The sequence below is a fragment of the Anas platyrhynchos genome, chromosome 32 (genome assembly GCF_047663525.1).
Source record: "Anas platyrhynchos isolate ZD024472 breed Pekin duck chromosome 32, IASCAAS_PekinDuck_T2T, whole genome shotgun sequence".
In the NCBI taxonomy this organism is placed as follows: domain Eukaryota; kingdom Metazoa; phylum Chordata; class Aves; order Anseriformes; family Anatidae; genus Anas; species Anas platyrhynchos.
In genome coordinates, this window is record NC_092619.1 from 2,440,045 (window position 1) to 2,467,248 (window position 27,204).

General features: G+C 54.8%; 1 protein-coding gene across 1 annotated transcript; it reads right to left on the reverse strand.

Moving 5' to 3' along the window:
- Positions 1-11,731: 11,731 nt before the first annotated feature.
- On the reverse strand, positions 11,732-18,781 carry LOC113840741 (scavenger receptor cysteine-rich type 1 protein M130-like). Its single transcript, XM_072030338.1, has 12 exons — positions 18,421-18,781; positions 17,876-18,190; positions 17,441-17,767; positions 17,046-17,360; positions 16,580-16,920; positions 16,076-16,109; positions 15,680-15,988; positions 15,281-15,316; positions 14,879-15,019; positions 14,118-14,213; positions 13,237-13,389; positions 11,732-11,865 (listed from the first exon to the last, which is right to left on the reverse strand). Exons 1-12 carry the CDS (start codon positions 18,779-18,781, stop codon positions 11,732-11,734), a joined length of 2,562 nt encoding a protein of 853 aa, XP_071886439.1.
- Positions 18,782-27,204: the final 8,423 nt, after the last annotated feature.

Here is a 27,204-nt window from a genome sequence, read left to right on the forward strand (position 1 = left end):
ACTGCTACTTCCCTTTGAGGAAGATGTGCTCCTGCCTCAAGCTCTCAGTTTTCTTCCTAAGAGTGCAGAGGGACCAGACAGGTTTTCTGTGGGCTCATCCAGAGTCAGTACTGCCCTACTGCATCTGCTGAAAACCAGTGGGGATGGATCTCAGATGCCCAGTGGCCAGAGGTGTCTCTGTATTTTAGGTGCTGAGCAGGACATCCAGCAATCCGTCAGGAAACAATGCAGTATGTAGGTTAAAGAGTGTAGGGGAAAACTGTGAGGTTCCAAACAAACCTAAAGATCTCTTTGAGTGTAATGCTCAAACAGCCTCATTGACACAACCTGATGATTCCATTACCATTTCCCTGACTGCTCTTTAGGGCAGGAAAGTGAAAGCACAGCCTCTCAGAAGTACTTTCCCTGCAGGTAGTGCACGAGTTGGTCTACCTTGTTTAAAATCATCACCAGAGATATCCTGTGGGTGCTGAGGAGCTGTGAGCTGCCTGCCCCAGGCATCATATTCTGGGCACCCGCAGGACCCTGTCCTGCCCTGCCAGGGGGTCCTTCCACCCACCACTTCTCCCTGCAACACCCTGGGCAGCTCCCCAGGCAGGCTGAGTGCTGAGCCTGGCAGGCAGCAGAGGCCCTGCCCCAGCACACAGGCTCTGTGGTACAGCAGGGACCCTGCTCTGCACCACAGCCCTGGACACCCCTGCCTACACCCTGCCTGCACCTGCGGCCAGCCCTGTGAGAAAGAACCATCATGTCCTGTCCTTCAGTTATTTATGGCAGATAATCACTGTTCCAGAGCTAGTTGTTCTCCTCTTACCCAAACTCTGAGAGTCCTTCGGAAAGGTCCCATAAGCTACTGGATTGCCATCAAATCTGGAGGTGGCAACAGGAACAACAGCTGTGTTGCCCTGCAGCCACAGACTTACCCTGTTCAGGACTGTGAAGATTTCTCCTGCAGTGAGCTCTCAGCATCCCCACTCCACTCTGCCTTTAACATCTCCCTCCCTTCTCTCACTGCCCTTGTCCCCTGCAGGCAGTTCCCCCAGCCCTGCTGCGCTGTGCAGAGGAGCTGCTCCTGGGCAGAGCTGTCTCTCTGCAGTGCTGCCCGCTTGCCAGGAGCTCCCCTTGGACCCAGGAGCCCAGCCCAGGTCAGCAGCACAGGGAGCTCTTGACAAGTCCCTGGGCCACCAGGGGAATCAACTTTGAATCATACCCCCACCAGGGGAATTGACTTTGAATCATACTGATGTAATCACTGCTTTTCCTTCTGTCACCTGAGGATGGACACTTCCAGTGCCCTCTTTTTCCTAATTCAAAAGAAGAGTTTGGCTTGAGAATTATCTTTTCTTGTCCTATTTTGAGACCGGATACCCACAGAGTGACAGGCAGACAGCATCCCATCCCTTCCAAGCACTTGTTTTTCGGGGGGGGGGGGGGGGAGGGAGGGGTGGAAATTTTCACAGAAATTGAAATCCCTCTCTCTACACAAGCTACACAACCAGTTTGGGGTCTTCAGTGTCATAGAAGTATAGAATGGCATAATTTGGAGGGGACCTTAAAGACCATCTTCTTCCAGCCCTGCTGCCATGGTCAGGGGCACCTTCCACATGACCAGGTTGCTACAGGTCCCATCCTCCCTGGCCTTGAACACAACTATTGAGCAGGGTACTACTTCTCAGAAGAACCTTTTCCAGTGCCTCACCAATCTCAAAGTGAAGGTTTCCTGCTTTAGATTTCATGTAAATTTTCTCTATTTTATTTTTTAAACGGTTTCACCTTGGAAGGGTATGGGATCTCCTGAAGATGGTAGCAGCGGAGACACTGACACTGCCCTCTGTTTCTGCATTTGCTGCCTTGGAGCCAGCCCAGCCTGGGCTGCTCTTCTGGGCTGGGCTGGGTTAGCCTGGGGAGAGGAGAGAGAGGTGTGGAGAGCTAGGGAGGGTTTGGGCTGGGCTGGCCTCCTGGGAGAGACAGGGAGGAGCTGCAGAGCAGGGGCTGGGCTGGGCCCTTGTTCTCTAAAGGCTGCATGAGGAAATGTGAGTCTAGATGTGTGGCAGGCCTTCTGAAGCATGAGCTGGTTGGCCTGCACAGTACCTGAGAGATTGTGCAGGGTATCCCCTGCACCCGGTGCTCCTGGGTGGGCTGGGAAGAGGCCTCCCAAGCACAACAGCTCCTTGTAACACTGTGGATGCTGGTTGTGAGGTCAATTCTGTCCCAGAACCTGGCCGGCCCACAGCAGGGAGGCAGAGCCTCTGAGGTCATAAAGGCCTTCAGAAAGCTGCCCCCAACAGGGTGACACATTTGGGGAAGTCAGGGGAAAGTTGGGAGAAGAATAAGGCAGGTAGAACTGGGGCAGAGAAGAGATGCCTGGCTAAGAGAAAGACCTTGGAGGAGGCAGGGGAGGTGACATGGATCTTGGTAAGGTCATAAAACGCATGGAGTATATAGGTGGGGATGCTCTGCTGAGGTCAGCTGTGCCTCAGGATCTCAGGAGGCAGCAGGAGGCCCATGGCTGTGCAGGTGGCTGGCACTTCTGCCTGAGGGCCTGATGTGCCACCTTCAGGCACATGGCTGGTCTATGAGGGTGTCGTTTTAGCTGTCATGAGAAACTGAGGAGCCACTGACATGCAGATAACATAAATACTTATTTCAAGGTCAGTCCTGCCCTAGTACCTAACAGAGCTTTCACATTGTCTCCTGTCCATCAGAGAAGCTGAAAGGCCATCTGGATATGTATGGCCTTGGAGGATGACAATGACCTTGTTTTTATCTTGCTAGGTGCTGGGCCTCAAAGAGAGTGGATGTTCTTAGAGTGTGTCAATTGTGCCTTAGAAACTCTGAATCCAGAAGGAAGCAATTGGTTTTGGTGGGGACTGTCAGGTCACTTCTGCCTCTGGATCTGAGAGGCCAGCAGCAGGAGCATGGCTGGGCAAGGGACTGGGAGGTCCCATCTTTCTGAAGTAACTGCCAGGTCAACTCTTGCCTCCTGGCTGGCAGGTGGGCTTTTAGGCTCACATCTACCGGCGTCTCTCACAGGCCATCAGAAGGCACCTGGCTGGCAAGGTTCTTGTGTGATGCCCTCTGCCCAAGTACCTGAAAGGCCCATGCAGTATCAGCCTTGGCTGTGGATTGTCAAGTCTCTTGTGCCTCAGTATGAGAGAGAGCAACAAAAATGTCAAACTGACAGGCCTATAGTTCCCCAGGTCGACCCTCCAGCCCTTCTTGTAGATGGGTGTCACATTTGCTAGTCGCCAGTCGACTGGGACCTCCCCCGATAGCCAGGACTGTTGATAAATGACGGAAAGTGGCTTGGCCAGCACCTCTGCCAGTTCTCTAAGTATCCCCAGGTGAATCCCATCTGGCCCCATCGACTCGTGTACATCCAAGTACAATAGCAGGTCACCAACCACTTTCTCATGGATAGTGAGGACCACATTCTGCTCCCCATTCCCTTTATATAATCCCCAAGATTATAAACCTTTTTTTCTCCTAAAATCAAGCCACAATTCTCTGTTGAGCCAGGCTGGTCTTCTTCCATGCTGGCTCTTCTTTGGGCACACGGGGACAGACCACTCCTGTGCCATTAAGATTTCATTCTTGAAGAGCACCCAGCCTTCCTGGACTCCTCTGCCCTTCAGAACTGCCTCCCAAGGGACTCTGACAACCAGTGTCCTGAACAGCTCAAGGTCAGCCCTCTGGAAGTCCAATACAGCAGTTTTACTGGTCCCCTTCCCAGCTCTTTTGAGAATGAAGAACTCTACCATCTCATGGTCACTCTGCCCAAGACAGTTTCCAAACACCACATCTCCCACCAGTTCTTCTCTGTTTGTGAACAGAAAGTCTAGCGGGGCACCACCCCTGGTAGGCTCCCTAACCAGCTGCGTCAGGAAGCTATCTTCCACGCTCTCCAGAAACCTCCTAGACTGCTTTCTCTGGGCTGTATTGCACTTCCAGGATATATCTGGGAAGTTGAAGTCCCCCACAAGAACAAGCACTGTCGATTTCGCAACTTCTGCCAGCTGCCTGTAGACTCTTCATCAGTCTCCTCATCCTGGTTTGGCGGTCTATAACAGACCCCGACCAGGATGCTTCCCCTGTTGGCCTTCCCACTGATCCTAACCCATAGGGACTCAACCTTATCATTCCCAGCCTCAAGTTTCACAACATCAAAACTCTCTCTAATATAGAGAGCCATACCACCACCCCTTCCATGCTGCCTCTCCCTTCTGAAGAGCCTATAGCCAGACATTGCAGCACTCCAGTCATGAGAGTGGTTCCATCACATTTCCATGATGGCAACCAAGTCATAGCCTGCCTGCCGCACTATGGCTTCCAGCTCCTTCTGTTTGTTACCCATGCTGCATGCATTAGTGTAGATGCACATCATTTGGGCCATTGCCTTCTCTCCCAGCCTTGCCATTGTTTCCCCTGGCACAGCTCCAACAAGCCTTGTTTCAGCCCCATCCCCCTTCTTACCTAGTTTAAAGCCCTCTCAATGAGCCTCACCAGCTCCTGGCCCAGGATCCATTTTCCCCTAAAAGATAGGGACCTGTCTGCAGCCATTAGGCTGGGTGCCAAGTAAAGCGCACCATGTTCAAAAAAACACCAAAATTTCAGTGTTGGCACTAGCCTCTGAGCCACGTGTTTATCAGGTGGGCTTTCCCTGTCCTCTCTGTATCCCTCCCTGCCACTGTAGGGATAGACGAAAACACCACCTGTACACCCGCTCCATCCACTAATCGTCTCAGCCCCCTAAAGTCCCGTTTGATGGTCTTCACGCTTCTTTCTTCAATGTCATCACTGCCAGCCTGGACTATCAAAAGAGGATAATAGTCAGAGGGGCGAACCAGGTTGGGAAGTTTTCTGGTAATGTCCCTGACCCTGGCCCCTGGGAGGCAGAAGACTTCCCTACGGGTAGGGTCAGGCCGAAAAATAGGGTCCTCTGTTCCCCTGAGAAGGGAGTCGCCCACAACAATCACCCTTCTTTCTTTCTTGGTGGAGGCAGTCCTGAGGCGTGGAGTCGACCTCCTCGCCTTAGGCATCCTCATGGGTAGACTTTCTACCTCTTCCTCACCTACTGGTCTCTCAGGCTCCAGGGCCTCAAACCTGTTGCGTAAGGGCACCTGGGAAGGTGGGGCCCATAGTGGGGAGCATCACCTGCGATGTCAAGCAGGGACCTGTCTCCATTCCTCTTCAAGTCCTCCCTCTGCCCAACAGCAACAGGGCAGGGGGTTCACCTCCATTTGGAGTGTCTAACCCCACTACCTGTTCTTCAGGCCCTGCAGGGCATTGCTCCACAAGTCTATCTCCTGCCCACACTCCCTGATATCCCTCAACCTCTCCACCTCCTCCTTGAGTTCTGCCACCAGGCAGATCAGGTCAGATGGTAGCAAAAGGCTTAGACACTCCCTGCATCCAGAGACCTGAACTGCTGCATTTTTGAGTGGGTAGTAAGTCTGGATGTGTACAGACTTCCTAGAGAGATCACGGTGCCTGGTGGAATCATAGAATCATAGAATCATAGAATATCCTGAGTTGGAAGGGACCCTTAAGGATCATCAAGTCCAACTCTTGACACCACACAGGTCTACCCAAGTTCAGACCATGTGACTAAGTGCACAGTCCAATCTCTTCTTAAATTCAGTCAGGCTCGGTGCAGTGACCACTTCCCTGGGGAGCCTGTTCCAGTGTGCAACCACCCTCTCTGTGAAGAACCCCTTCCTGATGTCCAGCCTAAACTTCCCCTGCCTCAGCTTAACCCCGTTCCCGCGGGTTCTGTCGCTGGTGTTAATGGTCTCCTGCCTCTCGACACCCCCTTACGAGGAAGTTGTAGACTGCGATGAGGTCTCCCCTTAGCCTCCTCTTCTCCAGGCTGAACAGGCCCAGTGCCCTCAGCCGTTCCTCGTACGTCTTCCCCTCCAGGCCTTTCACCATCTTCGTAGCCCTCCTCTGGACACTCTCCAACAGTTTCATGTCCTTTTTATACTGTGGTGCCCAGAACTGCACACAGTACTCGAGGTGAGGCCGCACCAGCGCAGAGTAGAGCGGGACAATCACCTCCCTTGACCTACTAGCAATGCCGTGCTTGATGCACCCCAGGACACGGTTGGCCCTCCTGGCTGCCAGGGCACACTGCCGGCTCATATTCAACTTGTTGTCTACCACCACCCCCAGATCCCTCTCTTCTAGGCTGCTCTCCAGCGTCTCATCGCCCAGTCTGTACGTGCAGCCAGGGTTTCCCCGCCCCAGGTGCAGGACCCGGCACTTGCTCTTATTGATCTTCATGCGGTTGGCGATCGCCCAGCTCTCCAACCTATCCAGATCCCTCTGCAAGGCCTTTCCACCCTCAACAGAGTCCACAACTCCTCCAAGTTTGGTGTCATCAGCAAACTTGCTCAAAATGCCTTCTATTCCTACATCCAGATCGTTTATAAAAATATTGAAAAGTACCGGCCCTAAAATGGAGCCTTGAGGGACCCCACTGGTGACCGCCCGCCAGCCTGACGCAGCGCCATTTACCATAACCCTTTGGGCCCTGCCCGTTAGCCAATTGCTCACGCATCGTATGATGTTTTTATTTAGCTGTATGCTGGACATTTTGTCCAGTAGGATCCTATGGGAAACCGTGTCAAAAGCCTTGCTGAAGTCCAAAAAAATCACATCAGCTGGTTTCCCTTGGTCCACCATACGGGTGATCTTATCATAAAAGGAAATCAGGTTAGTTAGGCAGGACCTACCCTTCACAAACCCATGCTGGCTGGGACCAATGACTGCTTTGTCCCCCAGGTGCGCCTCAATACGTTCGAGAACCATCTTCTCCATGATTTTACCAGGCACTGATGTGAGACTGACAGGCCTGTAATTGCTAGGGTCTTCTTTCTGACCCTTCTTGAAAATCGGCACAACATTTGCCAGCTTCCAGTCTACCGGGACCTCTCCAGACTCCCAGGATCGTTGAAAAATAATTGAGAGAGGTTCCGCGATGACGTCCGCCAGCTCCTTCAGCACCCGGGGATGAATCCCATCCGGACCCATGGACTTGTAGGGATCCAGGTGGAGTAGCAGATCCCGCACACGTTCAGGGTCGGTTGGGAGTTTGTCATCCCCACCGTCCCGGTCCTCCAGCTCGGGGCACCCTGGGTCCCGAAGCCCATCATCGGCATTGAAGACAGAGGCAAAGAAGGCGTTAAGCGTCTCTGCTTTGCCTATGTCATCGTCTGTGAGAAGACCTTCCCTGTCAAGGAGCGGCCCTATGTATTCTTTAGTTCTCCTTTTTCCATTCACATATCTAAAAAAACCCTTTTTATTTTCTCTCACAGACACAGCCAGCTTCAACTCTAGGTGTGCTTTAGCCACACGAATTTTCTTCCTACAGACACGAGCAGCATCCCTGTATTCTTTCCATGTCACCTGGCCCTCCTTCCAGTAGCGAAACACTCTCTGTTTCCGCCTAATCTCCGTAAGAATGTTCCTGGTCAGCCACGACGGCCTCCTGCCCCACCTGCCTGACTTGCGATATTTAGGAATTGCCTGATCTTGTGCTTCTAGGAGGCATCGCTTAAAGAGTGACCAGCACTGGTGGACATCAAGGCCTTCAAGAGCAGCTTCCCAGGGGACCTTGCTGACTAGTTCCCCGAGCAGCCTGAAGTCCGCCTTCCCCATATCTAGGGATGAGGTTTTGGTGGCACTTTTCCTTCTGTCACCGTAAATTTTGAACTCAACCACTTCATGGTCGCTATGACCGAGGCGGCCACCAATCACCACATCTCCCACCAGACCCTCTCTGTTTTCTAGCAACAGGTCTAGGAGGGCACCTTTCCTAGTTGGCTCCGTTAGCACCTGCACCAAGAAGTTATCATCTAGGTGCTTCATGAACCTCCTGGACTTGCTCGTGTCAGCCGTGTGGCACTCCCAGTTAACGTCTGGCAAGTTGAAGTCCCCCATAAGGACAAGGGGAGTTAATCTCGAGGCCTCTCTTAGTTCTGTAAAGAATAAGTTATCGGCGCTATCGTCCTGGCCAGGCGGTCTGTAATAGACTCCCACAACGACATCCCCTTTATTCGTTCGTCCCTTGATCCTTACCCAGAGGCTCTCAACTTTGCCATCGCCGACCTGAAGTTCCACACAGTCCAGCCCCTGCTTCACATACATCGCCACCCCACCACCTCGCCTACCCTGCCTGTCCCTCCTGAAGAGCCTGTAACCGTCTATCGCAACACCCCAGTCACAGGACTCATCCCACCAGGTTTCGCTTATACCGATGATGTCGTAGTTGCGGGACTGGGCAAGGACTTCTAGCTCATCCATTTTATTCCTCATACTGCGTGCGTTCGTGTAGAAGCATTTCAGGTGCGTCTCCTTACACTCAGCACCTTGTGGATCGAACCGAAAGACCTCACTGGCACACAGCCCCTCTGATTCTAGCGTACCATCCCTTAGGTCTTCACCGGCGTGCCTGGTTTTAGCCCCTTCCCCCTTCGACTCTAGTTTAAAGCCCTATCTATCAGCCCTGCCAACTCCTGACCCAAGATCCTTACCCCTCTCCGAGAGAGGCCCATCCCATCCGGTGCCATCAGGCCCGGTGTAGCATAGACCTTCCCATGATCAAAGAACCCAAAGTTGTGCCGGTCACACCAGTCACGAAGCCACGAGTTTATGCGAACAGCGCACCTTTCAGCTTCCATCCCCCCTATCGGAAGGACAGAGGCAAACACAACCTGCGCGCCTGAACCTCTGAGTTGTCGCCCCAAATCCCTAAAGTCTCTTTTGATCGCCTTCGGACTTCTCTTTGCTACTTCATCGCTACCAGCCTGAAAGACCAATAGCGGGTAGTAGTCAGTGGGCCGTACCAGGCGCTTGACCTTCTTGGCAATGTCCCTGACCCTGGCCCCAGGGAGGCAGCAGACCTCCCTACGGGTAGGGTCAGGCCGACAAATAGGGTCCTCTGTTCCCCTAAGGACAGAGTCACCCACAACAATCACCCTTCTTTCGTTCTTGGTGGAGGCAGTCCTGATGCGTGGAGTTGACCTCCTCACCCTAGAAATCCTCCTGGGAACACTTTCTACCTCTTCCTCAGTTGCTGTTGATCTCTCATTCTCCAGGGCCTCAAACCTGTTTTGTAAGGGCACCTGGGAAGGTGGGGTCGGAAGGGGAGGGCATCGCCTGCGATGTCGAGCAGGGACCTGTTTCCATTCCTCCTCAACTCCCAGATCCCCTCCCTCTGCCCGACGGCGACAGGGCAGGGTGTCCACCCCCATTTGGGGTGTCTCACCCCGGTACCTCTCCTTGAGGCCCTGCAGGGAGTTGCTCCAGAAGTCTATCTCCCGCTCACACTCCCTGATGGCCCTCAGCCTCTCCACCTCCTCCTTGAGCTCCGCCACCATGCGGATCAGGTCATCCACTTGCTCACACCTAACACACACAGCGTCCCTGCCTCCTGCCGATGGCAGGAACAGGCTCTGACACTCCCCGCATCCCGTGACCTGAACCGCTGCATTCTTTAGCGGGTACTCGGTCTGGGTGTGTACCGACCTCCTGCAGAGCGCTCCGTGCCTGGTGGAGACCATTATCACCTAGCTAACGACTGTCGTTAACAGGTGTTCGTGTGGGCGGGAGTTCCTCTCCGCCCTTCCTGCTCGCCCTGCCTGCACGAACTGCCGCGCTAACTGCCGCGCCTCTCCCTTCTGACGCGCCACGCCCTGCTTGCCCGCCCTGTTCGCCGCGCTCCTGGTCGCTCGCGCTCCCTAGGGGCTGCTTTTGAACGGCCGGGGAGGGGGCGCTGCTGGCTCCGCCTTCGCCTCGTCAGCCTCCCTCACGAGGGCTGCCGGCTCCTGGCGGCTCCCTGAAGTCGGCTCGATGCCGGAAAGTTAGCCCTGCCTGGCCCGATCCCCCGCTCCGCTGCAGAACGCGTCTGCCCCGGAGCCGATCGCCTCGGCAAATGGCCAGCAAATGGTGGAGACGATTGCAGGCTAGCTAGTGGTAGACTGCCATTGGAGGAGGTGTTCCTATGGGTGGGGGGGAACACTGCCCTCCCTGCTCACCCTGCCTGCCACATGAACTGCCGCACTGACTGCCGCACCACTCCCTTCTGACGTGCCACGCCCTGGTCACTTGCACTCCCTAGGGGCAGCTTCTGAACATCTAGGGAGGGGGCGCTGCTGGCTCCGCCTATGCCTTGTTCTCGCCTCTTTCACCTCCCTCGTGAGGGCTGCCGGGTCCTGACAATTCCCTCAAGTGGGCTCGATGCCGGAATAATTAGCCCTGCCTGTCTGATCCCACGTTCTGCTGCAGAACATTTCTGCCTCGGAGCCAATCACCTTGGCAAGTGGCTTCGAAATGGTAGTGGTGCCCAATTTAGGTGCTTTTTGAAATCTTCCTCCTTAACTACGCCATGAAAGCTCTCCAATTATCTGTCCAAGTCTTGAAGACTTGAATAAAACTATGGAAGACATATGGTTCCTTAGGTGTTTCTGGATTGTAATGAGTTCCATGGTGGATTTTGGTGCTCACTCTGTGAACCTCAAGTACTGAGAGGAGAATGATGCAATTGCTGGAGAAAGTAAAGTCAGAAGGAAAAGCTGAAGTGACTTGGAGTATTAATGGGCTCCACTGAGGGCTGTTACCAAGAGATTCTCCTCAGGGACTTGTTAGGGCAGATAATTGGAGGCCATGATTACAGATTGGCAAAGCACTGTGCTGAGAAAAGTCTTGGTTTGTTTTGGTCAGACAAAAGCAGAAAGGCCAAGGCCTTACCTCAGACTTGAGGAGAAATCCTGCACCGCCATGTCTCACTCAGGGCTCTTCCTGGAGTCTGTGGGGGACCAGATGATGGTTGGACCAGATGATCACAGAATCACGGAATCATTTAGGTTGGAAGAGACCTCCAAGATCAACGAGTCCTACCTTCGACCTAACACTGACAAGTCCTCCACTAAACCATATCACTAAGCTCTACCTCTGAACGACCTTAAAAGACCTCCAGGAATGGTGACTCAACCACTTCCCTGGGCAGCCCATCCCAATGCCTAACAAGCCTTTTGGTAAAGTTCTTCCTAATATCCAACCTAAACTGGCACTTCAAATGTCACTCAGATGTCACTCTGCCATCTCCAATATCACCTGCTGTCTGCATCCGAACAGCTCCCTCCTGCCTCTGTCTGCATTCAATGTAATCCAATTGCAATGAGACAAGCAGCTTACATGCTGCCTGGTTTGTGCCCACCTGAACCAAGGCAAGAGGAATCCCAACTCCTGTGAGCATCTGTGAGGCATGGGAGAGGAAGATAAGCCCCCTTCTAGCCTCTGAACTGCAAACAAAGTATGAGATGCCTGGTTTGACTCAGCTGAAACCCTTCCCTGAGCAGGGGGAGGGAGATCCTTGGGTGGGTGTTCTGCCCAAAACCAGGACATGGAAAGGTGATCCAGTTGGCCTCAGTTACCTGACAGAAGAGTCCCAACCCCTCCTCATCACAGCCTCACTTCTGAAAGTTGTAGATTGCAATGAGGTTTCCCCTGAGCCTCCTCTTCTGCAGACTAAACAACCCCAGCTCCCTCAGCTTCTCATCATAGGACTTATGCTCCAGACCCCTCACCAGTTTTGTTGACCTTCTCTGGACATGCTCCAGCACATCGATGTCTGTCTTGTAGTGAGGGGCCCAAAACTGAACACAGTACTCCAGGTGTGGCTTCACCAGAGCTGAGTACAGGGGGATGATCACCCCGCTGCTCCCGCTGTCTACACCATTTCTAACACAGGCCAGGATACCATTGGCCTTCTTTCCACCTGGGCACGCTGCCGGTTCATGTTCAGCCAAACATCAATCATCACTCCCACGTCCCTTTCCTCTTCACAGCCACTCTGTCCCAAGCCTATAGCATTGCATGGGGTTGTTGTGACCAAAGTGCAGGATCTGGTGCTTAGCCTTGTTAAACCCCATCCCATTAGCCTCAGCCCAGCCTATCCCAATCCCTCTGAAGGACCACCTTAGCCTCAGGCAGATCAACATTACCTCCCAACTTGGTGTCGTCTGCAAACTTACCAAGGGTACATTCAATCCCCACATCTAGGTCATCAATAAAGGTATACAAGCTAGGCTCCAGTACCAACCACTGGGGGACGCCACTTGTAACGGGACGCCAACTGGACTGAACTCCATTAACCACAACCCGCTGGGCATGGCCCTCCAGCCAGTTCTTCACCCAGAGAAGACTATACACAGCCAGGAGAGATGACCCAAAGGGATTAAACAGATGTTCCAATAGGTGTTCCAGCCCACCATCCCACAACCAAAAGCACCTCCCAGCCTGCAGCAGAGAAGGGGCAGGATTTCTTGGCCTCCATGGGGGCCCAAGGCAGCAGAAGGTGGGCACTGCAAGGGAGTGCCTCTTGGGGCTTTCCAGAGATCCACTTTGTCTGGAAACTGCCTGTGGCTGGCAGGACGGAAATGTCTCTGTCAGTAGGAATAGTGTCCAGGGACCAGGGGCTCTGTCAACCCCAAAGCCAGCCCCCGATCCTGCTGGATCTAAGATGTGTCCCCTCCCAACCGCTGGATCTTTGAGCTCTTCTCCCCTCTATCAGCCTCAGGGAGATGCCCTGACACCTGGTCAGGGAAGCACTGGACCTGGGGCAAAGCCCCCAGAGAGTTTTAATATGAAAAAATACCAACACACAGCATAAAAACAGGGGAATACCAAGAGGGGAAATACCCATGTGTGTCTGCTGCCTGCTGGAAAAGGGACACCATTCCCTGGCACTCACGGCTCTCCCAGGGGCACTGAGCTCTCCTCCATCCCAGCTGCACCCAGCTGCTCAGCAGGGCTGGGCTCTGCTGGCCTGGGGCTCTGGAACTCTTGTGCATGGGACTCTGGTGTCACATCCTGGGTGTCCTCATGGGGACATGCCAGAGACACCTCTTCAACATCGTCATAGCCCGTGGTCCCCAGGAAAGGTGACGAGGTGTCTCCCTCAGCTCCAGGGACCCCAGCACTTCTCCGGGAGTGCAGGCTTCCCCCTGTAAGAGTCAAGGCAGGCTGCTGTGGTTGGGCCTGTGGGGTGCCCCTCGGGGCTGTTTATCACCTTCCTTGTCCTCACCAGCCTGAGACACTCGGCCCATTCTCCCAGACCCCACAAAATATCCCAGGACAGGTTCTCCATGGATGGTCAGGCTTTCAATATGGCATGGATTCTCCTAGGCCTGGGGTTGGCACCTAGGAAGTGGCAGTGCTGCATTGCCCTCTCACCTGTGGCTGCATGCCTCAGCCCATCTCCTTCCTCTGGTGTCCTGCGCACTTCCCAGTCCCCCTGCCCAGGGACAGGATCATCCCCAGGGTCAGAAACCTCCCCAGCATCATCATAGCCATCTGCTGGGTAACCTCCGGGCAGGACAGGGACATCTGAAAGGAGAGGGAAGGTGGTGGCAATGAGAAGAGATGTCCTGCAGAGCAGAGGATGGGAGGGTGTGTGGGGACACAGGGCTGACATGCTGCTGGTGTCAGGGTCACAGCAGAGCCTTCACACTTCCAGCTCTGATGATAACACTCGGTGGCCACTGCTGTCTGTCTGGTCTGTCTGCAGGGAGGAGAAATCATAGAAATGGAGCCCTTCCTCCCCCCCACACCTCTTAACCCTGGGTGTTGCCCCAGATCATCCTCCTGCTCATGTGCCTGGGGTAGGGCTGCAGCTGGGTCAGGGACCCTTCTGAAAAGGAGGCTGCAGAGAGCTGCAGTGGGTGCTGTGGGATGAGCCCTGCTGCCCTGACTGGTGGTCAGCACTGCTGTGGATGGGCACCCACAGAGCTGGGGGTGCATGGGGAGGAGACCAGTTCCCTTGGGACAAGGCACTTCCCAGAGAGGATCCCAGAGCTGGCCTGGGGCAGCCCTTTGCTCAGCCCTTGGCTCTCAATAAGGTGCAGGGACAAGCAGAGAGGGGCTGTCCCCTCTGGGATGGGCAGAGCTGGTGTGGGGGAAGCTCCTCTGTGGGGACCAACACCTGGATGCTCTCCCACAGACCCCATGGTCCAACCATTTCAGGGACCATGGGCAGGAGCTGCAGGGCACAGCCCTGGTCTGAGACACGGAGAATGGACACAGCAGATGTGCCCCCGCAGGTTATCTGCACCCACCTGAGAGACTGAACCTCGCCTGCTTCTCCCACGCCAGGCTGTAAGCGATCTCCTCGTACACGGCCTCAGGGAAGGGCTCCCCACCTCTCCCAGAACCTGAGGACAGAGGCAGGGCTGATCTGGGGATGGGCAGAGAGGACCCCACTGGGATCCCTCACCCCATTCCCTAGGCCAGCACAGGGCTGTCCCCACAGCACAGCCCCACTGTGTTGTGTTGGCACTGCAGCCACATCCCCAGGGAGGGCAGAATCCCCATAGAGATGGTCTGGGACAGAGTCAGCCTCACACCATCCCTTTGGAGACAGCCCTTGTGCCCCTTTGGTCCCTGGGTCACGTCCCAGTGCAGACCCTGCACCAGTTCCCTCATTTCTCCTACCCACTTTTGCTGCTCGATCTCTGCCCCACAGAGCAATAGCACAGCCTGTGCCCTGCTGGGGGGTGGCTGACACCACAGTGATGGACTCCGCTGCCCCATGCTCCTCCTACCAGAGCTGCCCAGAGCACTGCCAGCAGTGCATCCTCCCCGTCTCACCCAGCCCAGCTCTCACATTTCTCTTCTCACCCCAGAACTGATGCCTCAGGCTCTGGGCTCTCTCCACCCCTTGATGTTGGTGCCCCATGGTCTGTCAGTCAGTGGGGCAGCACATGGGGCAGGAGGCAGCACACGGCTCTGTTTCTGTGCCCCAGGACACCAACACCCCCAGCACCCCCAGCCCTGCCTGGAGGCATCTCCCCCCCAGGACCACTGGGGAAGGACCCACCTCTGTGCCGAGCCCTGGCGCTTCGCACCTGCCCAGCCAGGAGGGCCAGGAGCAGGCAGAGGAGGGCCCCCAGGATGATGCAGATGACGACAGACACCGAGAGTCCCTCGCTGCTGGTGGTCGGACGGCTCCGTGGGGAATCTGCAAGGGCAGGAACATGGCAGGGGCAGCAAGGGAGAGGTTGGAGGCAGGACATACCACTCCTGACCACACAAGGCAGCAGGGGCTGGGGGGGACAAGGCTGGGTGATGGGGCAGCTCCCACCCTGCTGGGTCCATCACAGACTTCCCCCAGCTCTCTCAATTTCCTGGGAGTCTCACAGCCCAACAGGGAGCCCCTTCCCCTGGATGTGGGTCACAGCCTGTCCGTGGGCAGACTCAGCCCAGGGGAAGGACAGCTTACCTCCTTGTGGGGGGGGTGTTGCTGTCCTGGGTGCAGCTGCAGGGGAGCAGAAGGAGAGCTGGGCTGAGAGGCTGGGGCTGTGGCACCAGGCAGCCTCCCTGGCAGATGGCCCCAACATGTGCCACCTGAATTGTCCCTCCTGTGGGGCTGAGCAGGGTGGCAACGACAGGGCCCAGCACCACTGCTCTGGGCTGCTCACAGGACAGTGCAGGCAGCCCAGGGGATGTGCTGGCACATCCAGCCCCACAGAGGCTGTTCCCGACCCACCACCAGCCCCCCACTCTGCAGGGAAACCCTTGCTTGGTCCCGCACTGGGGCCATGCCAGGATCCAGCAGGGCAGATGCGCAAGCCATCTCCTTGCCAAGCCCTCAGCAATGTCTCCCAGCCCCACTGCTCACCTGAGCAATGCACAGCCGCATCTGCCTTATGCTGGCAGGCAGCGCTGTCCCCTGGCTGGGCCCAGCAGTCCTGCAGAGACAGCTCCGTCCCCCTGCACTCCATCAGCCACATGGGGCCCGTCCCCTCTCCAGCAGCAGCCTGGCCCAGGGCATAGAGTGCGGGGCCACAGCCCAGCTGCCTGCACGCCACCTCGGCGTCCCGCATGTCCCAGGCATTGTCACACAGTGTCCCCCAGGTGCCGCGGTGCCAGATCTCCACTCTGCCCGAGCAGCCATCCTTGCCTCCCACAGCGCGGATCTTCTCCCTGTCTGGGGAGGCAGCAATGTCCCATGGCACCAGGACAGCCGGGGGAGCCCTGCCAGGTGAGGGGGGCACGTGCAGGGGCAGCTCCCTACCTGTGCAGCTGGTGGAGTTGGGGCATGCAGCCACCTGCGGCCTTTCTGTCCATGTCCCAAAGGAAAGAGAAGTTGGGCTGAAAAGGGTTGTTCTGGGGGTCGTGCAGAAGAGAGCAGAGCTGACCTCTGCTCACACGTCCCCATGCTGCCTGGGTCAGGGCAGCAGCAGAATCCTGTTCATTCAGGGGACACACACGGCACTGCAGGGGGGACCCAAGTGCTCGACCCCACAGGGTCCCTGGTTCACAGAGCAGCAGGAGGCTGTCCCAGGAGGGGGGACTCCTGAAAGCCCTGCATGGTCTCCTCTGAGACCTTGCCTGGAGTTGCCTCTGCATCCCCCAGGGGCTGCTGGCAGCCCGGCTGTTGACTGCTGCTGGTGGACATGGGTGGCTCCAAGAGCTGAAGTCACCTTTGTGTACCAGTAGCAACAGGGTCTAATGCAGGAAGTCAAAGCCCCTCTGGGTTCCTTCCCTGCATTTCACCATACCCAGTGGGGAACAGGACCTGGTGCCTCGATGGCTCAGATTTACCATTGCAGGTGATGTGTGTCTCTTCTCGGCGGTCAGTACAGGACTGCGGATTCCAGGGAGCAGAGGGACACTGCCAGAAGGAGCTGTTGCTCTTCCCACACTCCACGCGATCCAGCCATGCAGTGCCAGACAGCTTCTCATAATTTGAGATTGTTTCCTGTTCCCCCTCATTCCCGCAGCCCAGCTCCTTGCACACCAGTGACACCGTCTCGGTGGTCATGGAGTTGGAGCAAACGCTGCCCCACGTCCCGTCGTAGAAAACCTGCAGGCGCCCGGAGCAGCCGTCGCTGTTCTCCAGCCTCAGGGCCATGAACTCTGGAAGGAGGAAAGGCCCCAGGGACGTCGTTGGGTGTCAGCCACTGAGGGCCTTGGCCCTACCTGGCTCTACCCTTGCCCCAGCCTCACTGTCCCCAGCTCTCCTCCCCACTCCCAGCACAAACCTGAGCAGATGACTCCAGCGTCCTCCTTGTGCCCACAGTTGTGCTGCCCCCAGGCCTTGGCAGGGCAGTCCCAGAGAGCAGCTTCGGCCCCGGAGCAGTTGACGCCATCCAGCCAGATCTGCCCAGAGCCCTCCCCAAACCGAGCAGAGCCGGCTGCCTCCAGGGCCCCTCCACAGCCCAGCTGGTGGCAAACGACGGCGGCGTCGGCCAGGTCCCAGGCGTCGTCACAGACAGTGCCCCAGCGCCCCTGGTAGTAGATCTCCACTCTCCCGGCACAGCGCCCGGCCCCATCCACCAGCCGGACCCGCCGGCTCCCTGCAATGGGAAGAACCCTCACACTCAGGGGCCGGTTACCCTCCCAGCCCCACAGATGGAGGACATGCAGCACCACTCACCCCGGCACACGGCCCCCACATCCTCCATGATCCCTGCTGCCGGTGTGCTCTCGGGCAGGGAGGTGTTGCAGTGGCTCAGGTCAGCCTCGTGCCCTGCACACCGCACCCCACGCAACCCCACAGGTCCTCGTCCTCGCTCGGCCCTCACGGGGGTGTAGGCTGCCTCTGCCTCTCCGCACTGCAGCTGCTGGCACACCACACTGGCCTCCTGCATGTCCCACTGCTCATCCAGGACTCTGCCCCACGTCCCGTGCTGGAAGACCTCCACGCGCCCGTCGCACCGGCTCCCTCCGCCCACCAACCGTACAGACATGTGGTGAGCCGGGCCTGGTGAGAGCAGAAATTCAGCCTGTTGATGCCATGGAGTGCAAAGCTGTGGGTGGCTGTGTCACACTCCAGGGGCAAATGGACTTTGCAGCACTGCCCAGCACTCACCTGAGCAAATGACAGCAGCAGCGTTCTCCTGGGAGCACGGCGAGGCCCCCAGGGCAGTCACCGGGCACTGCCCCAGGTGGGCTTCAGTCCCGTCACAGTGGAACGAGTCTCTCCAGACGGGGCCGGTTCCTCTCCCAAAATGCCCTCCTCCAGGAATGGACTCAGCAAAGCCACAGCCGAGGTGCCGACACAGAACGTGGGCGTCCGAGAGGTCCCAGCGGGAGGCACAGAGGGTCCCCCACGTCCCCAGCACCTCCACCTCCACCCTGCCCTCACACGCTGTGCTGCCGTTCACCAGCCTGAACCCTGTGTACTCTGGGGACAAAGGAGGGTGAGAGAGGCCACATTTGTGCTCTTGCTCCCACAGGAGCTGCAGGAGAAGCCAAAGGGACAGCGTGCCTTTCTCCTCCTGCAGCACTCTAATTTTAGGGCTGCAGACCACCACCTCACCCCACCTGTTCCTGACCCAGCACAGCCCAGTGCCCACCCTGCTCTCCTTCCCCCATCACAGCCCCCGTGGGCACCATCCCACCCCAAGTCCTTACGTGTGCAGGTGACATGAGTGCCATTGCTGTGGGTGCAGGCCTTGTCCTTGGGGGCCCCCGTGGGGCAGAAGGAGAGGAAAGATTCATTCCCCACACACTGCAGCTCTCTGTCCCAGACAGGACCGGCCCCTTCTCCCAGCTGAGCTGCCCCATGGACAGACAGGGCTGTGCCACACTGCAGATCCCTGCACACCACCTCGGCAGCTTTGGCACCAAAGTGGGAGTGACAGACAGCTTTCCACTGGTCCCTGTCGTAGACCTCCAGACTTCCTGAGCAGGGGCTGTCCCCTCCGACCAGCCGGACAAATCCTGGAGCAACCAAGGAGACCTGTGAGTTCCCAGAGCCCTCTGGCACTTCCATGCCCACCTCATCCCTAAGGCAGCCACATGCAGAGTCCCCCAGCCAGCCCAGCAGCTCTGAGAAGGTGCTGGTGGCACAAAGAGGTCAGGGCACCCCTACTGCTCCTCAGAAACCAGCCCAGCACCCATGTCCTCTTTTCCAAGCCCCCAGCAGCAGGCACCGCTCAGACAAACTGCTGCTGCCCAGAGCCCCTGGGCTGCCTGGCCCCAGACCCAGCACTGCAGCACCCGCAGCACGTGGGCCTGGGGAAACAGGCCCAGGAACTCGGGGCTACTTAAGCCTGCTCTGCCCCACAAGGCTCAGGCCAGTTAGAAGAAATCCTTGGATCTGCCAAAAAGCCCCCCTGTTTCCAGTGAATGCTGGGGCTCTTGGGGAGCTGCTGTTACATGGGGCACATCGGGGGATCCTTCGCAAAGGGGGGTCCTCCAGTAGGGACAGTGTGGTGCTGGGCATGCACGTCCCCAGACACCTACCATGCATGGGTCAGGAAAGCAGGCAGAGAGCAGCCCTGGGCTGACACGAGCTCCTGGTGTGAGGGCAGGTAGAGAGGAGAGCCAGGAGGTGCTGGCACAGCCCCTGGGGCACAGGGCAGGCAGGAGAGGCTGAGCAGTGGGTCAGCACAGCCTGGAGGGGCCGTCTCCCTAGGGGCTGCCTCTCATGGGGTGACCCCAGGACAGGAACAAGGAGCTGCCTGCCACCCTGCTCCTCTGCTCAAGCCCAGTGCTCCTACCCTCTGAGCAGCCCCTCTGCTTTGGCCAAGGTTCTCTTGGCTGCTGGGGGCCCAAGGTTCTCTTGGCTGTTGGGGGTACAACCCAAATGTCCTGGGCCATTGCACGCCCTTCCCTGAGGCTGCTGGTGGCTGGGGGAGCTGCTCTAGATTCCCCTGGCATAGGGACCAGCCTGCCAGACAGGGCCTGGGTGAATGGAGGAGAAAGATGGGAACCAGGCAGCACAGTGGGAAGGGTGAGGGCTTTCCTCTCCCAGACCCAGGCACCTCCCCAAGGTTGCCTGCTCCAGCTTCAGGGCCAGGCTGGGTGTGCTCCCACTGGGCTTTCCCCAGGAACAAGGGACACCAGCAGTGACAGACCCAGCTCAGAGTGCAACTTGACACACAGAGCCATGTTCTGGTGTCCACTTGTTGCTTCCTGAGGTCACAGCCAGGTCCCTTAGAAGTGTCCTCATCCCAGAGGTAGAGAAGAAGTTTAGTCCTTACCTGAGCATGTCACTCCAGCATCCCAGCTGTGATAGCAGTATGTTTGACCCCATCCTCCGTGTGTGCAGTCAGACAGGGCAGACTCGGTGCCACGACAGCCAACATAAATCATCCAAATGGGCCCAGATCCTGGCCCAAAGTGTGCATTCCGAAGAGCTTTGAGAGCAACCCCACAGCCCAGCTGCCTACAAACAACTGCAGCATCAGACATGTCCCAGTTGGCTTGGCACACGGTCCCCCACTGGCCCTGATGTTTCACCTCCACTCTCCCAGCACAGCGACTGCCGCCATCCGCCAACCTCACCTCCTCAGCCCCTTCAAACACCAACACAGGAAGGGTCAGGAGAGTTTTGAGCCCCACATTGTGTGTCCGTGAGGACCCCCTCCCCAGGCAGACTCCCAGTTCCCAGGGTGGATCCCAGTCCCCATAGGCTATCTCAGGGGCAGCGGGGGGTTCCTCCTCTCCCCATGGGCTACACTGGGCTGGGGGTACCCAGCTCTAGCCCTCCTGGGCCATTTGCTGCCCCACAGCCCTCACCACCTCCTCCCACCCCAGCGGACCCCTGCCCCCACCCATGCCCACCCCCACACAGCCCCCAGCCCTGCACAGGGCTCCCACTCCTCCCCATCCCAGTGTCCCCCAAACAGACCCATGCCCCTTGTGCAGCTTCCATTGCCCATTGTCTGCAACAGGCACCTCCCAAACCCACTGTCTGGGTTGACCACAAGGATACCAACAGCCCACACTCCTTCCCCATCCCTGCTGTCAGACTGGCCCCTGTGCTTGACCAGGGTCCCCAAGAAGAACACCTCTCGGTGCAGATGCCCCAGTCCCCTTCTGTTAGTGGGACACAACCTGCCCTCCTGGAGTCAGTGCTGGGGAACAAGGGGTCCCAGAAAGGTACCCAAGGACAAGGTGTCTAGAAATGAAGTCAGGCTTGGGCTGCCAAAAACATAAGAGATATGAAAATGGATTACCCCCTCCCACCCAGACAGGCACAGATTAAAGAACAGAGCTGAGAGACTGAGCACCTTCTGCCTCTCATACCAGTGGTGCCTGAAAACAACCCCACTCCCAGAGAGATCCCAATGACCCCACTGCCGCCCACTGTCCCAAGGTTGTGGAACAGAGAAGCTGGCACTTACCTCTGCAAGGCTGCACCCAGAGGAACAGCCACAGCACCCAAGGGGACAGGAGTCCCTCTGTCCCCATCCTGAGGCTCCTGTCCTGACAGCACGGCCCTGCTGCTGGAGCTCCTGGGGACCCACGGGGCAATGGCAATGATGGGAGGGGAATATATCTGTGCAGATGCTGTCCCAGCTGCAGGAGGAGCCAATCGAAGCAGCAGGCACCTTTTTAGAAGTTATCGGCACTTATCTCCCCTCCGACGCAGCCCAGCTCTCCAATGAACTTCTCCAGCGCTCTTCATGACCATATATGAAGGACGGCTCCGCTGCGGGTCTCACGTCACTGCGGTGGGACATCATTGTGGGGTAGGGCTGGGTGTGGGGGCAGATGGCTCTGACACCCCTTGCAGCCTGCTGTGGGAGCACGGAGCATCTCCTAAGCTGTAGCATCCAAGAGCCCAAGGTGCGATCGTCCGGCCGTCCCTGCGCCATGGGATCCACGGGACTGGTCCTGCAGCAGGGCTGTGTCAGGCTGGGAAGGGACCAGCCCCTGCCCCTGCTACAGCCCCTGCTGTGCTGGCAGCAGCAGCTGGGAAAGGCCCTTGGGCAGGGCCAGAGCCCCATGATGGGGGTGCTGGCTGTCCCGTCCCTCCCCAGGGAGCCTCCTGTGGGGTCCCGGCAGCAGCCAGAGCTGGTCCAGGGCCTGCCCTGGCAGCAGAGCTGCAGCCCAGAGCCTCAGGCGTCTCCCTGGCTCTCAGCGTGTCACCCAGGGGCCGTTATTCCCCGCGGCGGGTCGGGAGCTGGAGCCTGCCTGCCACTGCAGGTGCACAAACCGCAGCCCACGTGACATGGCGCCCGGGCAGGAAGACGGTGGTTTCCTCCTGGCCCCGTGCCCAGGCATGGCCCTGCGGCGCCTCCCAGCCTCCTCACAGCTCCAAGCCTGGCAGGGTTCAGGAAGTGTTGGACAATGCTCTCATATGTACAGTTTCATATATATGTATATATATATGTGTATATATATACATATAATTTTAAGTAAATAAATATATTTAATATATATATATCAATATATTAATATAATATATATTAATAAATATATATAATAACTATATATATTTAATATATATATATATAAAATATATATAATAAATACATATAAAAATATATATTTTACTAATATATCATATCATATCATATCATATTGTATTATCATACATTATATTTATTGTTATGTTGTGCTATGTTATTATATATTATGTACTATATACTATATACTATATACTTTATATTATATACTATATATTATATAGTATATATTTTAATAATATAATATAATATAATATAATATAATATAATATAATATAATATAATATAATATAATATAATATAATATAATATAATGTTATATTATATTATATTATATTATATTATATTGTTATAATATTATATGGAGTATTATATATATAGTATGATATATAATACAATATATAATATAAAATATAAAATTTTATATATTGTATATTATATAATTATATAATGTAATATGTTATATATTATTATAATATATATGATATAATATTTAATATTTAATATTTAATATAATATATAATATATAATATATTATATATTATATATATTATATAATATATAATATATAATATATATAATTATTTTTCGTTTTTGGTTTTATTTTTATTTTTATTTTATTTACATAATATATATTATATTGTATTAAATATTACGTTATGAGTTTTTAAAAATATCATACATATAGTGTTTAATATATGTATATTTATGAATATAAACATATATTTTCTATATTTTTGTTTTAAATCTTTTATAATTTTTAGATACATTTAATTTAATTTTATTCTCATGGCTGAAGTTGGTCTCACTGATCTTCAATTATTTCCAGAGCAGGACATTTCAAAATTCAGTTCAACCCAGCTCCAGGTGATGCCATAGCATCTTCACTTGCCGTGGGCCTGTTCCTGGCCTGCATTCAGACAGCAATGACCTCACAAACACCTACACAATTCTTGGTCTGCCAGCCATTGATCACCAATGACCTCCCCACAGACCTACATAAGCCACGTGCCTCAGGCACCAGGGTCCTCCCAGTATCTAGCACAGGCCATGTTTGCTGTCGGCCTGTCAGCTACTCAGGCACCACTGGCATTGCAGGAACAATCACCTGCCATGGGCCTGCTCGTGGTCTATCAGATCTTCAGCTGACAGTGACCTCGTAAGCACAGATGATCTATTGGAAGATGTCAGAGTCCCTGCCCATGACAGGGGGTGTGTGCTCATGCTCAGCTGGCTGTTGACCAACATCCTCAGGGGCTTTTCTTCTGGACAGCTTTCCAGCCACTCTTCCCCAAGCCTATGCTACTGCATGGGCTTGTTATGACCCAAGTCCAGAAGCACTGTTGAATGTCATGTGATTGGACTCAGTCCATAAACCTAGCCTTTCCAGATGCCTCTGAAAAGCTTTCCTACCCGTCAACTGTCCCAACTAACTTGTTATCATCTGCAAATGTACTAAGGGTGTACTTGATCCTCTCAGTCAGATCATCCATCAAAATAGTAAACAAAGCTGGACCCAGTACAGAGGCCTGGGGAATGCCACCCACGACCATCCACCAACTGGATTGATCTCTCTTCACTCAGACTCTTTGAGCATGGCCATCCAGACAGTTCTTCAGCCAGCAAACTGTACACCTGTCCAAGCCATGAGCAGACAGATGGGTTGTCTTTCTGCAGGGCTGCTGCTACTGAGTCCACACTGAGAAGATGTACCTCCTTCTATTAGGCTTTTTGTGATGCCCTGTGCTCAGTCCTTTCAAACCAACTAAGCATGAATTTGGTGCTTGTGATGAGCTGGTGCTCAGCTCATGTTCCAGTTACTTGCTAGCATGTATCATTGGTGTTGAGTTTGTACAGCACTGGCATTCTTGCATTCCCTTTTGTCTCTGTTTGCTTGAGTCTGCATTGTCGATGGTAGTTCAGGAATACTGGAGGGGTGGCTGCAGGGAAGCATGAAGTTGCATCTGTCATGGTGGGACCTCGGACAAGGTGGGATAGAATTCTATCCTTTGAGGGAATCCCAAAGGTAATTCCTTCTTAAAGGGTGATGCCATCCTGAGTCATGTCCTTGCCTGTGCAGCATCTGTCAAATGGCTGATATAAGTTTCTCCTCAGAAGAAAGTCCCTAATGGGGACTTCATGGTGGTGTTTTCATCCATCCCTACGGTGGCAGGGAGGGGTACAGAGTGGACACGGAAAGCCCACTTGTTAAACACGTGGCTCCGGGGCTGGTGCCAACGCAGAAATCTTGGGTTTTTCGACCATGGGACACTTTACAAAGCACCCGGACTGATGGCCGTAGATGGGTCCCTATCCTTTAGGGAAAAAAGGATCCTGGGCCAGGAGCTGGCGGGGCTCATTGATAGGGCTTTAAACTAGGTAAGAAAGGGGATGGGGCTGAAGCAAGGATTGTTGGGGCTGTGCCAGGGGGAACAATGGCAAGGCCGGGGAATAAGGTAATGGCCCAGCTGAAGTGCATCTACACCAATGCACACAGCATGGGTAACAAACAGGAGGAGCTGGAAGCCATTGTGCAGCGGGCAGGCTACGACTTGGTTGCCATCACGGAAACGTGGTGGGACCAGTCTCATGACTGGAGTGCTGCTATGCCTGGCTATAAGCTCTTCAGAAGGGACAGGCAGCACAGAAGGGGTGGTGGTGTGGCTCTCTATATTAGAGAGTCTTTCGATGTTGTAGAACTTGAGGCTAGGAATTACAAGGTCGAGTCCCTTTGGGTTAGGATCGGCAGGGACAACAAGGCTAGCGTCCTGGTCGGGGTCTGCTATAGACCGCCGAACCAGGATGAGGAGACAGATGAGGAGTTCTACAGGCAGCTGACAGAAGTTGCAAAATCTTCAGCGCTTGTACTCGTGGGGGACTTCAACTTCCCTGACATATCCTGGAAGCACAACACAGCCCAGAGAAAGCAGTCTAGGAGGTTTCTGGAGACAGTGGAAGATAGCTTCCTGACGCAGCTGGTTAGTGAACCTACCAGGGGTGGTGCCCTGCTAGACCTTCTCTTCACAAACAGAGAAGGACTGGTGGAGGATGTGATTGTCAGGAGCTGTCTTGGGCAGAGTGACCACGAAATGGTGGAGTTCTCTATTCTTGGCGAGGCCAGGAAGGGGACGAGTAAAACCACTGTATTGGACTTCCAGAGGGCTGACTTTGGGCTGCTCAGGACACTAGTTGGTGGAGTCCCTTGGGAGGCGGTTCTGAAGGGCAGAGGGGTCCAGAAAGGCTGGGCGCTCTTCAAGAGGGAAATCCTAATGGCGCAGGAGCGGTCTGTTCCCATGCGCCCAAAGATGAGCCAGTGGGGAAGAAGACCAGCCTGGCTCAACAGAGAATTGTGGCTTGAGCATAGGAGGAAAAAGAGGGTTTATAATCTTTGGAAAAGTGGACAGGCCACTAGGGAGGACTATAAGGATGTTGCGAGGCAGTGCAGGGACAAAATTAGGAAGGCCAAAGCTCATCTGGAGCTCAATCTGGCTACTGCCGTTAAAGATAACAAAAAATGTTTCTATAAATACATCAACACAAAAAGGAGGACTAAGGAGAATCTCCATCCTTTACTGGATGCGGGGGGAAACTTAGTTACAAGAGATGAGGAAAAGGCGGAGGTGCTCAATGCCTTCTTTGCCTCAGTCTTTAGCGGCAATACTGGTTGTTCTCTGGATACCCGGTACCCTGAGCTGGTGGAAGGGGATGGGGAGCAGGATGTGGCCCTCACCATCCACGAAGAACTGTTTGGTGACCTGCTATGGCACTTGGATGTGCACAAGTCAATGGGGCCGGATGGGATCCACCCAAGGGTACTGAAAGAACTGGCAGAGGAGCTGGCCAAGCTCCATCATTTATCATTTATCAAGCTCCATCATTTATCATTTATCAAGCTCCATCATTTATCAGCAGTCCTGGCTATCGGGGGAGGTCCCAGTTGACTGGCGGCTAGCAAACGTGACGCCCATCTACAAGAAGAGCCAGAGGACTGACCCGGGAAACTACAGGCCTCTCAGTTTGACCTCAGTGCCAGGGAAGCTCATGGAGCAGATTCTCTTGATGAGTCATCACGCAGCACTTGCAGGGCAAGCAGGTGATCAGGCCCAGTCAGCATGGCTTTATGAAAGGCAGGTCCTGCTTGACAAACCTGATCTCCTTCTATGACAAAGTGACGTGCTTATTGGATGAGGGAAAGGCTGTGGATGTGGTCTACCTTGACTTCAGCAAGGCTTTTGACACCATCTCTTACAGCATTCTCCTCAAGAAACTGGCTGCTCTTGTCTTGGACTGGCGCACGCTTCATTGGGTTAGAAACTGGCTGGATAGCTGGGCCCAAAGAGCTGTGGTAAATGGAGTCAAGTCCAGTTGGAGGCCAGTCACTAGTGGCGGCCCCCAGGTCTCGGTGCTGGGGCCGGTCCTCTTTAATATCTTCATCAATGATCTTGTTGAGGGCATTGAGTGCACCCTCAGTAAGTTTGCAGATGACACCAAGCTAGGTGTGCGTGTCGATCTCCTTGAGGGTAGAAAAGCTCTGCAGGAGGATCTGGATAAGCTGCACGGATGGGCTGAGGTCAACTGCATGAAGTTCAACAAGGCCAAGTGCCGGGTCCTGCACCTGGTGCGCAATAACCCCAAGCAGAGCTAGAGGCTGGGAGATGAGTGGTTGGAGAGCTGCCAGGCAGAGAAGGACCTGGGAGTGATGGTGGACAGTCGGCTGAATATGAGCCAGCAGTGTGCTCAGGTGGCCAAGAAGGCCAACGGCATCCTGGCTTGCATAAGAAACAGTGTGACCAGCAGGGCTAGGGAGGTGATCGTCCCCCTGTACTCGGCTCTGGTGAGGCCGCACCTCGAGTACTGTGTTCAGTTTTGGGCCCCTCGCTACAAGAAGGACATCGAGGTGCTTGAGCGGGTCCAAAGAAGGGCGACGAAGCTGGTGAGGGGCCTGGAGAACAAGTCCTACGAGGAGCGGCTGATGGAACTGGGCTTGTTCAGCCTG